At 37.9% G+C, this 16,648-nt stretch overlaps 1 protein-coding gene across 1 annotated transcript in view; it reads right to left on the bottom strand.

Moving 5' to 3' along the window:
• LMBRD1 (LMBR1 domain containing 1) overlaps positions 1-16,648 on the bottom strand; it is a 112,489-nt gene that overhangs the window by 9,160 nt on the left and 86,681 nt on the right. The window contains exons 13-14 of the mRNA XM_044776952.2: positions 16,215-16,364; positions 14,539-14,617 (exon numbers count right to left, since the gene is read on the bottom strand). Coding sequence (XP_044632887.2) covers positions 14,539-14,617; positions 16,215-16,364 — 229 coding nt within the window. The remainder of the gene's footprint in view (positions 1-14,538; positions 14,618-16,214; positions 16,365-16,648) is intronic.

Genomic DNA, 16,648 nt, shown 5'->3' with positions numbered 1-16,648 from the left:
GCACATCTTTGCAAACATATTACCAAAATAAGGCAAGGCTTTGTACATTATTCTCACAGGACTGCAAAGTCTCATTTAGAGTTACATATAGATAGGGAGCACGCTAGGAGCATCATTATTTGCCTTTCTTCCCTGACTCTGAGTAATGCCCTTACCTTGCGCACCTCATCACAACTACACGCATGCTCTCAGCCATGAGGGAAAGCTAAGGGAAGCGTGCAACGACCAAGGGTGGGACTGAGAAGTGACTATTTTATCAGTTCTCAATTTAGAAAGAATACCAGGAACAAAACAATGTCAAGGAGGCTCAAAGAAAAAAAAGTATAACCTTATTAGCTGCAAACAGATTTTAGACAATTATCTAGATATTATCAAAAGTAGAATATAAAACATTAAGCAACATTTTCTAATTAAAACTCTAAAGAACACAGGCCTCACCCCTGACTCCTTTCTCTCTCATACCCCACACTGACTCCTCAGCAAATCCTACGGGCTCCAGAATCTGACGACGTCTTGCCACTCCCACCACCACAAGCTCCCATCGGATTCCTGCAAAAGCCTCTGTCAACTTGCTTTTGCCTCAGTTTATTATGGTCAAACTGTAACCCAGAGTAAACCGAGCCCGTCACTGGTTTAGTTGTACGGCAACGCGGCCACAGCCATCCAGGTGTTGTCTGTGGCAGCTCTTGTGCTGCGATGGCAGAGCTGAAGAGTGAGAGACTACTGTATGTCCCACGGAGCCTAAAACACTGGCCGTCTGGTCCTGTACACAAACAGTTTGCTGAGCCCTGGTCTACACGCAACACAGCAGTCAGCATGATCCCTCAGGAGGCTATCACCTCATGTCACTAGCCAGCCCCCACCTTCCAGATACCTTCCGCCTGAAAGTAAAGGTGAAGTCCTCGTAAGTAAGTAAAGGTGCTGGCCCTCAGCCCTCCACACACCCCCTCTGCATTTGCCGGTACTTCCCTCAGGAAGCTTTCCCAGGCACCTGCCTTTGCTCCTCACTTCTTGAGGTCCTTTTGCTCCAATGTCAGCTCCTCGGTAAGAATTTCCTTCTACTCAAAACTCCAAACCATCCTCCTTCTGGGCACCACTCACTCTCCTCTAGTACTTTATTTTCTCCATAACACTTCCCACCTGACATACTTATTTGTCTCCTTCTACTAAGTAAGCTCGTGGGGACGGGACTATTTGCCTGTTTTGTTCCCTGCTGCATCACTAGTATCTAGAATAATGCTGGCCCGTGGTAGACATCAATAAACACTGGTTAAATGAAAAGCACAGGAATAACCAATAAGTAAAGTTAAATGATCACATTAAGAAATTAAGACTTTATAATTTAATTAAGAAATTAAGACATTTATAAATTTATCTTAGAATTTCAAGACAAACAGGACTGTCATTTTCTGTATTAGTAAAAAAGATATGTCAATATTATCACATTTCTAGTAGAGTTGACTTATCCTGATCTTACAGACTAAATCTATCCTTAACTTTCCCATCCCCACCCCTAAATTTGCAGACTATAAAACAAAAAGAGCATACAGTTACTTTTAAAGGCCATTGCCCCATGCACTTCAGTCTGAGGAAAATGACATATAGTCTCCTGAATTGGATCTTCTTCTTAATCAAGAAATTCCAGAAAGCTAAAATTAATTAGCTTCACTTAATATGGGGTGGGAGGTGTTAAACTGATAGTCCATATTCAAACCTGCCTTTTAAATCAACAAAATAAGAGTCTGGTACCATTTTCATTTCAAACTATTCTTACGGACCACTCACCTGGGCACACAGCACCACAGGAGACATTAGCAATACTGCCATCCCAAAGCATCAGTGTCCCCTTTCAGCCTCAGCTCTTAAAGGTTAGTTTCTAATGAAACCCCTGGACCAGCTTCATTTTCAACCTGTTAAAATTGGCTTTTCTTAAAATGAACATTTTATTTATATCTATATAAATCAAACATCAAGTATCAACTAGTGTAATAACTCTGTTAACACGACTGGTTTTAAACAGAACTGACTCTCCTGAAAAACAAATTTTTTGATTTTTTTTGCATAAAGGCCCAAGTTTGGGTGGGTGGGTGGGTAAAGAAATCACCTGAATCCATTGCTAGTGAGAACATAAGTGTTTGAGCAGTATTGCTCAGTTACCTAGCCTCCTAAATAAAATTTCCTAGAACCTCAGAAGTTCAAGTAGAAAGAAACATTCCATACTCTGGGAAAGAGATGGCACCTAGAATTTAAGAATTAAGCTTTTTCAAAGTCTCAGTAAGTACCTCCCCACTCCGACTTTCAACAAACCAAAAGGGAAACAGTCTTCTCTAAAATCAGCATCTACGTGGCATGCCTCTGCCTGTCTTGTCTCTCACTGTTTTTTCATCCTTAAAAAGGCTTAAGAGTGTTTTTTCTTCAATCATAGAATAAAAGCTATTTATTTAAGAAAAAAGAATGGATAGCTACTTTTTATCTTTACTCCAAATTTCACTTCCTGAGGAACAGACTTTTAGACTCTATGTGCAACACCATAAAAAAATGAGGTAATACATACACTCTTCCATCTACCAGTATAAGGTGTGTATTTTTCTATGTCACAACATATAAAACTATATCCTTACACTGTATGTGATGTTATTTCAAGTCTCCTCATTTATGGAGAAATGTTCAGTTGTATCTTTTTGTTTGCTATTTCTTACCTAACCTTGGTAGGACTTGGAAACTGGTTAGCTATCGGAAGAGCAAGAAAATGTAAATGTGACTTCAAGATTTCCATCTGAGTAAACAGTTCAGGGCAAGGAAAAGGACAACTCCTCCCACCCCAAGCCCTGAGGCTGACAGGTCGGGAAGACAAGTGGGAGAGGAAGCAAAGGAGTTCAGTCTTGGACTTGAGGTTTGAGGGGCCGGCAGGACATGCATTTCCATATAGATAATCTAGCAGGCAGTTAGAAAATAAGAACAGAAACTTAAGATTCTGAATTGCTTGATTAAATTATTAAATCTCGCTTAAAATTTTCAGCATGACTAGGCTTATTTATTGTCAACTGTGAACTCTCCAAAATACCACTGGAAAACCTCATTATCTAGCAAAGCTAAGTTTATGAGACTAACTAGAGTGAGAGAGAACAAGGGGGAAGACAGGATATTTGTAAGGCTTATGGGGTGGGGTGGGCTGGACCACTTTAATCAAGGTCTTGCAAGGTGGGGAACTGGTTAGAAGTTGGCTAAGTTTATAATACAAATTTTGGACTGGTAGACAAAATGATATGCAGTCCTGAAGCACGCCTTATTGAGCAAATAATCTTGATAAGCAAGCTATTTGTTTCACAGTCAGGAGTAAGTATTTCCTGGAGCAAGTAGATAAACTATTTTTGTTTGTTCTCAGTATTATTTGACATTTGTTGTTAGTGCCATGGGGCGGATTCCGACTCCCAGCAACGCTGTGCACAGCAGAGCGGAACCCTGCCCCGTCTTTCTGTGCCATCCTCTCACCTTCTAGAGCTCTGTCAGAAAATGCTCCCCTGCTATTCATAGGGTTTTCATGGCGAGTTTTTTCAGAAGTGGGTGGCCAGGTCCTTCTTCCTAGTCTGTCTTAGTCTGGAAGCTCCACTGAAACCTGTCCACCATGGGCGACCCTGCTGGTATTTGAAATCCTGGTGGCATAACTTTTGGCATCACAGCAACACACAGCCACCACAGTGTGACAACCGACAGATGGGTGGTGTGGTTCCCTGACCAGGAAAGGAACCCAGGCCACGGTGATGAGAGCATAGGATCTTAACCACTTGACCACTAATTATTTAACACAGGGACAGAGAAATATGTCTGTGCCCAGAACTCTCGAACATTAGCAACATTATATTGGTGTCAGTTCCCCACATTTTATGGGATTAAAAAGCTTTTAAAATTTATTGATCAGCATTTAGGAATGGTTTAGACTTTAGTCTATTATGAACTGTTAAAATATGGCACTCTGGAATGGACAGCATGCTGGAGTCAACAGAGTAAATTTGGAAAATATCCAGGAAAAACAAGGCTGGGTTGCTGACACTATCATAAAAAAACTACTTTTATTAGAAAATCCACCTGTTTCTGCTTATAGTTTTCAAAGCAAAAGCTTCACATGACAAAACTGCAAATATTGCTCTATCATTCAAAACAGGTGAGAAATTTACAGAAGAATCAAATTGTTTAAGAAAGTTGGATTATATCACCAAATATACAACACCATCTTTGCATTTAAACTGGTGGGTTATTTAAAAATATGAAAACATTCTTCAATAAGTTTTAAAGTACCATGTGCCTTTAGGGAAGAGGTTTAGTTTCTGAAGAGTTTAATATGTTCTTTGTGGATTTAAACTGTCCTTTTTGCACAGAGCCTCAAAAGGAATAAATTCTGTAAACCTAGTCAAAGAATGACTCATTTTACATGATTGAATATGTCTATAATTAAATCAAGGTTTATCTGAAGCTAGAAATTTATACCAGAAGTGACAGGAAAATTTGAGAGATGAATTATTTTGTAGCAGATTCAAAATTAAAAATAAACAAGAAAGATTAATTCACTTTCATAAGAAGTTACACCTCTTAATCTAAATTGCTTAGAGAATTACCCAATAGCATTGTATTCATTAACTTTTATGTTCAAAGTATGTTCTGTCATTTTGTAGGGCAAAATACATCATGTTAAACCAGTGGAGATATAAAATTAGATTTACAGGATTAAAGAAATAACATAGGAGTGTAAGTGTTTAAAAGTACTATATAATGTATAATTATATAAAAAATAAAACGTATGATACCCCCAAAATGGTAATTAGAAATGGTTACCTTGAGTAGCTGCATACCCAGGCCTATACTTGGTAATGTCAGTTTTTAAAAGAGTTGCCATTTGGTGGTGTATAGTGGTTCTCACGTGGTTTTCTTCTCCCTTTTATCATTCTCTCAATATATACACACTTACGTTTTCTGAACCATATCTTGTGTGACTCAACCTCTTAACATTTCAGCAAAAAGATATTCTCTTACATAACCAGAGTACAGCTACTAAATTCAGGAATTTTAAAACTGGTATTATATTTTTAAAAGTTTACTCTACAGTCCATATTCCAACTCTGTGCCGTTTATCCCAGCATATTCTTTCTAGTACTTTTATCCTCTAGTGCAGGATCCAGTCCAGGATCAGGCACTGCATTTGCTTATCACATCTCTTTAACATCTTTAATCTTAACGGCTCTCAGCCTCTTTGTCTTACGTACGGCATTGACATTTTTGAAGCATAGAGGCCAATGACTTTACACCATGCTCGTCAGTTTTCAGTTTGGGTTTGTCTGACATTTCTTCAAGATTTGATTCATGTTCTCCCTTCTTCTCAGGGTGTCATGCTTGATGTACATGATGCACTGCCCCTCACTGATGTAACTTCGTTCACCTGGTGCGGGTGTTGCCCACATTCTCTGATGTAGAGTTACCATAGTACTACTTTCCTCTCCCACAACTAATAACCTGTGGAGAGACCTCACTGTGGTTTTAGTCTGTAGTTCCCTAAATTGAGGTTAATTTCAATTACTATATGTTCATTTCTAAACATTGTATTTGGTTCATTTACAAATCTTGTAGGGTTTCATTCGTTCACTCTCTAACAGTTTGTTGTTTGCTGCTAATATTTTTGATCTGGTCTTGCTCCCTTTATCAGTCAGCTGTTCTATAACGCGAGCTGGGAATTCCAGCATGGGGTCTTCACAAGCCTCTGCTGCTGCCTGCTATTGCTTCTAGCTCTCTTTCATGGTGCTTTGTTTCCTTGTGTGCTTGAATATTCAACTCTGATGTCTTCGTGTGTGCTGTTTGAGGGAATTCCTGCTGCCTAGAGTTAAGGTACATTCCCCTAGTGAGAATTTCTACTTACTTGTGCCTTGTGCCTACAGCACTGCCAGTCTGAGAGTACAGGGCAACTAGTGCCCTCTGGTGACGTGCATTTGGAGGCAGGTCTGCAAAGAGCTGGTCAGTCTGTGGCTACAATTTCTCAGGGATGATTCTTCCCTTCCTATTCTTCTTGACACTAAGACCACCTTTGCTTTCAGTTTTATGGAAGTAATAAACTTTATTTCTGGTGCACCCTCACATGATGGTGCAATGTTTGGGAGACGGAGGGGCTCAGCTTTATAAGAGGGTGCATCTCCTATGAGATGCCACCACCTGGGCAGGCTCTAGACCTCGCTGTCTGGTATAATAGCCACCAGCAACATGTGGCTATTAAGTACTTGACAAATGACTACTGAGACTAAGGAATTGAATTTTATTTAATTTAAATTTTAATTAAAAACTGAAGCAATGTAAAATATTTTTTCATTAAACATCACTATCGCTTTGCTAGAACTATATTTCACTTTAACAAATAGATGGTTTCATTTAGATGATGAGCCTTTAGTGTTTGAATTAAGATGTTATTTAAGTGTACCACACACACCAGGTTTTGAAGACTCAGTGTGAGAAAGGATATAATGTATCTGGGTGAAATTTTACATTAGTTACATGTTGAAATAATATTTTGGATATACTGGGTTAAATATGCTATTTAATAAAAGTAAAGTCATCTGTTTCTTTCTCTTTCTTTTAATGCGACTACTAAAAAATTTTAAATCACATGATTTACATTGCATTCCCACTGGACAGTACCGCTCTAGACTTCATTTTCTGTTCCTTTTGCCTCAAAAGGCTGTCAAAACTGGAGCTTAAACCACTGAATCTGGTAAACGCCCTCAGAACAAAACTTTAACACTTTGCTTACTTCCTTCTTTGTTCTGGGGCTCCTTCCTTCACTCAGACTAACGCAGCATCTGAACCACCGCAGGGCTTAGTAAGACATAGACTGCTGGGCTCTACCCCTACGAGTTTCTGATTCGGTGGGCCTGAGGTGGGCCTAATAATTCACATTTCTAACAAGTTCTCAAGTTTCCAGATGCTGCTGGTTCATTGATGTTGACTAAGCATACACAGATTTTTGTCTTAATACTTTATTAGCACTTTGATACTTTTAAGATATTTGAAATTTTAGTAAGTTTTTTTTTTCTTTTTTTGTTGTTTTTACCATGAGGATCATTTTAAATTCTTAGCCATTCAAGTCGCCTTTCCCTCTGGAACCTGCTCCAATTAGGTTTCTGCCCTCACCCAATTAACCCCACCAAGAGTCAGTTCTTAGTCCTTGTCTAACCTGATTTATCCCAGGATGCTGAGCTTGACTGGAGCCCTGTGCCCCTGGAGGACATGATGCTAAATAAATCCCTACCCTTCAGGTGCTCCCTGTGAAGAACCTCCTCCCGCATGACGCAGCTAAGGTGCATGGATACCCCTTGTCTACCTGTGACAAGGCCAGACACTGCCCTCTCAATTCCCATTCTCTGCTTCATGAAAGATTAGCTGGGCTATCTGTCCACACTGATCAATCAGAACAAAGGCTTGTTGACGTGATGTGACTAATCTTTAGTTAAGTTTCCTTCTCCAGGCCTCTGAGGTCTGAGCTACCCAGCCTGAGCCAGCACACAGCCCCACCTAAAGGATCCCTGTCGGCTGACCTCAGGAGGAACATTCCCTGATCACCCTGCTCCCTAACATCTGGTTCCTCACTCCTCCCTAGAAAAGAAAAGCCCTTTTCTGCTAGATCTCTGAAACACTTGCAGATCTCAGGGTCAGAGAATTCTTCCTCTTGTAATAATCTGTTTGAGTGATGTCTCTCCTTTTTCATTTGACAAACCCCAGCACCTGAAGTGGCTGACCACTCTCCCTGGCTTACAGGAAACCACACTTACTAACTCTCCTCCCGTCTTGCTGGTTGTTCCTTCTTAGTTCTCCTTTACTGGCTGCTCCTCTTCTTTCTAACCGCTTGACAGTGGACAGGCATAGAGCTCAGTCCTGGCACCCCTTCTCCATTTCAGCTCCTTCTTTGGTGGTCTCTCCTCTAGCCTCCTGGCTTCACTTTCCACCTGTCCCTGATTGATCCAGGGTCAACTTCTCCCGAACTCCAGATGCAACTCAAGTCTCCACTCGGATGTCGGACTCAAGCAAAAATATTAAAAATGGAATTCTATGTGCTCTTTCAATGCATGAATTAGGGAAATAGATATGTAGAATTGAGAATACCTTTACTCTGCAAAAAGACTCAAGAGGAATCAGCCAAACAGCAAGCTCCTGAATACATTTTGGTATGATCTCATATTAAAAACTAGATTTATATACAACTTTCAGTAACACCTACATGCTTTTAGTTCACGTGCCCTTCAATACATGGGACTTTTTAAGGCTATTTAGAAAGCATAGTAAAAATCTCAAAGCAAAACCACATTAAGATAAGGAATTTTCTTCATTGTTCAATCTTTTACTTAATTCTCTACTACTTCAGCCCATACTACCCACTAAAACTGCTTTCTCAAAGGTTTAAGATTCACTAGTTGCTGAATCTGTCTCTGAAGCACTGACACTATCCACCCCGGACGTGGCACTCTCTTGGATACTCCAATGCCATAGTTCTGGTTCATCTGTCATTTTCTGGATGCCTACGTTTCCTCCAATAATCCAGGTTTACTCTCAGACCTCTAGTTTCCCTTTATATTCTCTGTGACTTTCATTCCCTTGTGGCTTCTAATGGCTATCTCCATTACATTAAAAAGGTAGTAATATCATTTTATTTTAAAATTTAAAGGAGAGATGAGCAAACAAAACACAAAAATCTTAAATGCAGAATGAAAGCCTGGGAATCCAGACCTCTGCATTACAGTCCCAAGTCCCCCATTGTCTGTGCGACTTTTAACTCGTATCTCTTGGGGCTAAACGGGATTGAACTAGCTAAACAGCCTCTCTACAGTTTCTGGGTTTGTTGTTTTGCTTTCACATTCCAGTTTATATTTTTAAAATTGTTTACAACTGCTGTGTCTCTTTACAGCCTTTTTCCAATCTAAAATTCTAATAGAGAAAAGGAGGGGGGAAAAGCCTTTCTACCCGTAACTGACACAAAATCTTAGATAAATGTTTTCAGAAGGATAGGTACTTGAGGATCTGGGAAAACAACCCAACTGTTTATTTCTTGGCAAAAGTGAAACAGCTGGAACGAGTTTTATCCGTAGAGAATATATTTTGAGTTATTTCTTGATGGCGGGCTTGTTTACTCCAGAACTTACCGTTCAACCACTTTCTAAAGTAAGATATCAATACACATTTTACTTTATTAATTTTTCTCTAACATTATCTTTAGTTATTTCAAATAATTCTCACTTTTTCCCCTTTTACTTCCTATATATAATTATGATTCTGCTTTAGCTTTTTAATCTTAAGCCCGCTCAGTTTTTTGTAATTCAGGTAGTTTAGCTTAACACATCAGTTTCTATTTCAGCATCATCTGCTAACGAGTCATCTTAACCATTTCTGCTAGTAAAATTACATTCTAAAGCTAAAACCTAAAGCTATATGTTATTCAATTATTTTTAAGGCTGTCTATATTATGTTAACAAATATACTTGATCAGAATAACCCATAATGCAGGTTCCTTCTCTGCTTGTTTTTTTGTTTGTTCATTTAGATTTAACTTACGTTTTTGGGCCCAGCTGAAATGCTATACTGTCCCCTGGGGAGAATAAATTATTATTCCCTTTTACTTTCCCATGGCATTTTGTTTATAATTTCAATATAGCTTGCCATTTACTTTCCCTTCCATTACAATTATTTATTTTCATACTCAAATCCATTGGACCGAATGCTTTTTGAAGGCAGGGACTGTACAGGTGTTTCCTCTGACACTTTCTCTCTTTCCCAAAATCTACCCTAGTACTCACAGTGTCTACTGTTTGCCCATTAAGGGACATCGCTCTTTCATCTTCCTATTTTGACTCAAATATTTATGTATGTTTATGTTACTTTTAATGATTCTGTTTATTTTAACTATTTAATTCACATTAACACAGATATTGACTGTGTATTAATGTCTACTAGATTAAGTAGCAATTATAGAATATAAAACTAGGAATGTAAAGGTACTTTACATAATGGCATATAAAACTTGAAATCTCATTTCTAATTTGCTCAGTTGACTCACTTTGAACATATGAACTACGCATTACCTGTCAGAATAAATTAAGTATTTAATATTGTCAAATTAAGAGAACTTTATAAACATAGTATGATAGGCATTCTTTATAAATCTGCTAAATCGTTCTACTCTCTAAAAGATTATTGTAAACACAAAGAACCTAAACTATTTTTCAATGAATGACTCTCTTCTGAATCTTAAACATTGTAAACATTTAAAATTACGATTTCAGTTATATTTTCCATATGTTTAATAAATCCCAGACCACAATATTACTTAAGAAGTCTCTAAAATGTACTTAATATTGGTAAGAGATCAATATATGTATTTTTAGAAATCGTTGCTTTAACATCTTTCCAGAAAGATTATCTTTTTTTCAGAAATAATTCTAACTGTAACACTATGAATTATAATTTTTGTTTCTCAACCTAAAATCATTCTCCAAAATTCTGTTATTTGCAGCAGACACATAACAAAGGTGCCATCAATTGCCTTATGGAATATTTATATTACAGCACCATCTACTCTAGTCAAATGTTCCCACCAAAATGTCACAAATAACAGTGTTGATTTTTTTCTCTGCTTGCTGAGATTTCCTGGCTCACATTTAAATGGAAACTGCCATATCAGGCCATCACCATACATTCCACCCCATCCCCACCCCATGGGTCCATTCTCACACCCTAACCTGCTTCTTCACCTTTCTCTATCGATATTTTTATTTAAAGTATTCTCTTAAACAACCTACCTTGCCATCCCCAATTCAATGATCAGATTTCTACCAACTTCTTCCAAGTATGCACAGAGAAATTTAACATTAAAGATTAGCTAAAGAATAAAAAGAGGTTGGAAAAAATAAATCAAATCTGTAAACCTAAAGAGTATGTTTTTGTACTGCAAAATAACATTTCAAAGGATAAGTCAATTGAAATGTTTAAGAAAAATATTCAACAGTTCAAAGGGAATCATTTTAACCCCTGTAAACTAGATTAGAGTGAAAAGGAAAAGTACTGAATGTGATTCATAAAAACATTATGGTCAAGTGCATCATTTGACTATAGTTCATTGATCTATAATATACAAATTCACTCAGGTCAGCAATATAGGGGCATTTTAAAGCCCCCTTTACTAGTGCAACATAATTTTGAAATCTTGATTTGTTTTTATTTGTTTTTTTGCTAAGCTTTCAATACTACTATAAGAACCTAAGAAACAGAATCTACTTTAGATTTTCGGGGTCACTGCCTTCTTATTAAAAAAAAATTACAAATTAACTCAACAGTAATTTTTCATTCTATTTGCACTTAGCTAAAAATGGCAACTCAAAGCATTTCAACTACCAACCCTATTTGTGATGTGTGTATGTGTATATTTCAAAGTAAAAAATCTTGGATTAAAGTCATTACAAAAGCAGAATTGGAAAATCCAGTCATATTTATTTACACTAGAAACATTTTACTGTTATTTCTTCAGGCCAAAAAATGTATCCCCACCATATCTGTTTCCCCATCTCATCTCTCGATTTTATTTTTCTCTCCCAGCTTCAGCCTCTTATTTCCCTGTGCGTCCTGGACTCTGTGGCTGGCACTTCAACAACTCTCAGCTTGTCCTGTGCTTTCCCTCTTACCACATTCCTTCAACCACCTCCCCAGACAACCTCAGCACCAATGCAGAATCATCATACTATTTGTTTCATATAGATTTGTTCAACAAAAACACCAACTGATAATTTCATCTCTGTTCCTTGACATATTGATCTATCACTAACATATCTTCAGTCATATCCCTCTTCTATCCACCTTCAGTCTATCAAAAACATTCACCACTTTCTTTAATTTTGTGGCCCCATAGCCTACTCAATTCTCAGCGGATGACCTGAACTTAGACTTCACAGCAAATTAAGACAATCACAGAGAAATGCCAGCTTCCTGCCCACCCTCACTAAGAAATTACACTCTGAGCCCATATCCTTACTTCCTTCCTTGCAATGTTGAGAAAAGGTATCCTTCATTCCATCTAAAGCTTTGACGTTCTTAATAACATCTCCTCCAGAACTGGATGATATTCGCCCATCATTCAACCTTTCTGATATTTTTCTTCAACCTCTCCCACCCCATTAATTCCATCCCATCATCCCTAAAGTCTCTCCTCTAAGACAAAACAAAATACAACAAAGCTTCCTTGACCCTGCATGCCTTCTCTAGTTTCCATCCAATCTCTCTCAATGTCTATTATGAATTTCACTGAAGACTAACGTAAACTCAGTCGCCGCTTTATATTCCTTTTTATTCAATGCAATTAGCTTTTATCTCCATCATTAACATTTTTCTCACTTCTCTTTAGTCCTCATCTCTGTACTTCTTTGTCTGCTTGCCTTTAGATAATGATATTCCTCAGAGTTCCACTCTCCAAGCTTTTCTCACTCTCTACCCTGAGTTCCTCACACATACACCCAACGGCTATGAAATCTCCATCTGAATGTCCCTGAGACATTTCAAGTCAACTAATCATTTCTTACATTCTTCTCTAATTTTAATATGTCTTTTTATCTCAGCTTGGTAAAACCAAATTTTACCAAGCTACTCAGTAACTGGAGGGCCATTCTAGAATCTTGTATTTCCTTTGCCACTGCTCAAGACCCAAGTAATAAGAAATTCTTTCAATTTACTCCCTCAACTTCTTTCTTCATTTCACACTCTCACTCATGACCCCGGTTTAGTTCAGGCTTTTACCATCTCTCTTGGGTTATTGTAACAGCTCCCCCTGGCAGTCCCTCCCAACTGACTTCTATGCTCTGGTCTCAACTTCTCAAATCCATTCTCTATGTAACTGCTATAATTAAGTTACTGAAAACAATCGTAACATAACTTCTACTTTACTGTTTAAAACTCCTCACTGGCTCTTTAGTCACTTTCCAAGACCTTTGAGATCTGACTCCTAACTCTGCAATCTGCATTTCCTCCCTCTCTCCAACCTTCTAACCCCATAACTTAAAAAACACAACAATAACAATGTATTAAATTCTCTTGCAAGCACACCCATACAGTTTAAGATCTATTTATTTGTGCCTTTGCTCCCCTGCCTAGAACAGCCTTCTCTTGAAGCACGTTCCAGCTAAGTTGGTCCTGAACCTTGAGATGCAGCTCTGGGTCCCTTCTCTGATGCCTTTCTTTTTTCACTACCACTCCACAGTGATCTCCTCCAGGCAGAGTTAAGCACTCCTTCCTCTGAGCTATCTCTGTATTCTGTGCCTACTCCTGTTACTCTATCCCATTCTTTAGTTGACCCTGCTAAGAAACTCAGAGTTTATCTTTTTTGTAATAGTACCCATGAATGATTTATGAAGAAATATACAACATCTGACATATTACTTTACCGGGAAATAAAGCATTTTGAAGGCAGGAGTGGAAAAAAATTTTGCAAATTTTGAAAGAATGAACCTGCAATCCTTAATCAGGAAAGAATACTATAAAATTCAAAGGAAAAAAACCACTTTAATGCAAAAGAAAATAGAAAAAAATGATTCTTTAAAAATACACAAAGGTTAAGAGCACAGGATCACGGAGTCTTACTTAGCATAGTGCCTGGAACACAACTATATGTTCTTAAAAGTTAACTGCTATTATTATCAACTAAAATGACTAGACTTGGATAGATTTAAGTTGTTCTAGGTCATAGGTACTTTAGGTCTTGGTCTGAAAAACTGTAAATTCCACCAAAACTCTCATCAGTTTTTCAAGCAAAAAAATGTCATTTAAGAGTGATTTCCTGAAATATATTGTGATGTACATCTGAAAGCTAAAAAAAAAAAAGTGATCTCTTCTTAAATGTGATCAATAATTACCTTTTGTTACTTCATAAGTAACTAATTTATAACAGTCCTTTCATCATGATATCACCAAGAAATTCTATTAAAGATAGTTACCAATTTCTCCTTGTTAAAAGTTCCTTTGTTACTACATATGAAAACAAACGCATCAAATAATTAACGCAACAAAATGCAAGGCAATTTTTTTGGTTTTCCCCTCAGTGCCCTCAAGCTGATTCCATCTCCCAGTGACCCTATGCACAGAAGAGAGGACCCTGCCTGGTCCTCCTGCACCACCCTCTCACCTTCCAGCGCTCTATCAGACAAAGCTCCACCACTATTTATAGGGTCTCCATGGCCAATTTTTCTGGAAGTGGGTGGTCAGGTCCTTCTTCCTAGCTTGTCTTAGTCTGGAAGATCTGCTGAAACCTGCTGGCATTTGAAATCCCGGTGGCACAGTTTTCAGCATCACAGCAACATGCAGCCACGACAGTATGACAGCCAACAGAAGGGTGGTCTAGTTCCCTGACTGGGAAACAAACTCGGGACCATGGCAGTGACAGCACAGAATCTTAACTACTAGACCACCAGGGCTGGCTAGCTCTTCTCTTATAGAGTAACAAATTCTAAGATAGTTGATAAGAGCAACTTTTACCTTCAGGGGCATCTGCATCACATCTTTTTGGCACAGAAACGGTTGAATTGCAGTTATGGTGGTCATAAGTTATGTTGCTCTGAAAGATAAAAATACAGTTAAAATGTAAATATTATATTAATAAATATATTTTGGTTCAAAACTAATCACATTATGAGCTTTATACTCTGTTTTCCATTAAACTACATCTAGCTAATATTCTAAAAGGTAAATGTTTTTGTTTTTTGTTTTTTTTTAAGGAAGATTAGCCCTGAGCTAACATCTGCCACCAATCCTCCTCTTTTTCTAAGGAAGACTGGCCCTGAGCTAACATCCGTGCCCAGCTTCCTCCATTTTATATGTGGAAAGCCTGCCACGGCATGGCTTGATGAGTGGTGCCTAGGTCCATGCCCAGGATCTGAACTGGCCAAACCCAGGTCACGGAAGCAGAACGTGCTAACTTAACCACTGTGCCACTGAGCCGACCCCTCTAAAAGGTGAATTTTATGCAAAATTGTAATTAGAAGAATAAGATTTACTGTAACTTTAACATTGGGGCTTTTTTGCAACAATCTTCAGGTCCTGTGTTGAACAAGAAAGATTCTTCCCAGAGAAAGAGCCTATTTATTTTTCCACTGTGGAACAAGAAAAGAACTATCTTTCGTCCATGCAAAAGCATGAGCATACTTCATTCATTCCTAGAGGGATGTTCAATAAGCATGACCCAGGGACCAGGTGCAGAGGACAAGGCGAGAAGAGAATAGAAAGGACAGAAGTGAGGAAGATGAGTCAGGTGATGTTCCAGCACTGCGCTTCCCAAACTCAGTCACTCGTGTGCCTCAATTATCATTTGTGCCTTATCTTTGTTCCACCCGCATTACTTAGTGTTTTCCAATGAACTCACTTCTCAACACTTAGCTGGTATTGACTGAGGGTTTGATGTGCTTGTTAGATTTTTTTTCCTAATTCCATGTTAAAGTGGAGAAAGTACAGAATAAAAAGGAGTGAGTGACAGACTAGATTATGCATGAAGACGCCATTAAAGCAAGGCTTGCACTAGGCCCTGTAACATGGATTAGATGTGAATTGTTAGGAAGGAGAGCAAGAGGTATTTTAGGAAAAGGAAAGAAACTAAAGAAAGGTTGAATCAGATATGGTCAAAATATTTTAACCTGTCAAAAAATCCAAACTAGCTGTCTAATTACAACTAGGAACCAGAGCTGGCTTTTGAAAGATCAACATCAAAAAATCAGTGTCTCTATCATGTAAAAGAAAGCCCAGTTACTCACAAATACAATGTTTATAAAGCCTCTCCTGTGGGACTCATAGTACTGATGAACAGCCATGTTTTGCTCACCAAAACTTTGTGGGGAGTCATGTTATTAAAATTACTTAAAATATTATCTTAGAGGAAATATTATGAGTTTTAATAAAGTACAGAGATAAAGCTCAGTAGCTTAGCACCATGGGATCCATTTAAGGAACTATTGTAATGAAATTCAATGGGTTATTTTTAAAAAGCTTGTATGAAACAAGTATAAATATACTAAAAAATGGAATGAAAAACCAGCTTTAGCAATATTAAATTTAATCTGATGAGCTAATATTTTATGCCAGCCTTCAGAAATTAAAATTTGCTCTTAAATATCAGTATCTTTAAAATATCAAAATAATGAAGTTTTAAATTTTGCACTTACCTCTACTAAGTAATTTTGGCTTCCATACATAACATACTGGGGAGCGAGACTATAAATCATGTAGCTGGTATGAAGGACAATAAGCAGAAGAATCATGCAGAGAAAGAGGAGTGCCTGGGGCCTGGTCCTACCTCTTCTGATTTTATACAACTGCAAAGAAAAAGGACAGTGAGAGCATTTCAGCGATATGTTTTACGTGTAAGGCACCAAGTCCCGCTCGTGTGCTAGGGGTAAGGAGCACAGTCCAACCAACCATTTCTTTTTTCCAAAATAAATACTAAGAATTCTTAATCATTTCAAATAATTATAAAAATGATAAAAACAATTCTTTCCCTGCAAAGCTTTTAGGTTTAGCTTTATGTTTATTTAAAAATCATGGCAAGCATCTACATGCATAATATTACTGCACAAGAACAGACATGTCACATGTTTAT

Source organism: Equus asinus, chromosome 8 (assembly GCF_041296235.1).
Source record: "Equus asinus isolate D_3611 breed Donkey chromosome 8, EquAss-T2T_v2, whole genome shotgun sequence".
NCBI classification, from domain to species: Eukaryota; Metazoa; Chordata; class Mammalia; order Perissodactyla; family Equidae; genus Equus; species Equus asinus.
Note: the sequence above shows the minus strand (reverse complement) of the source record. Positions and strands in the feature narration are given on the sequence as shown.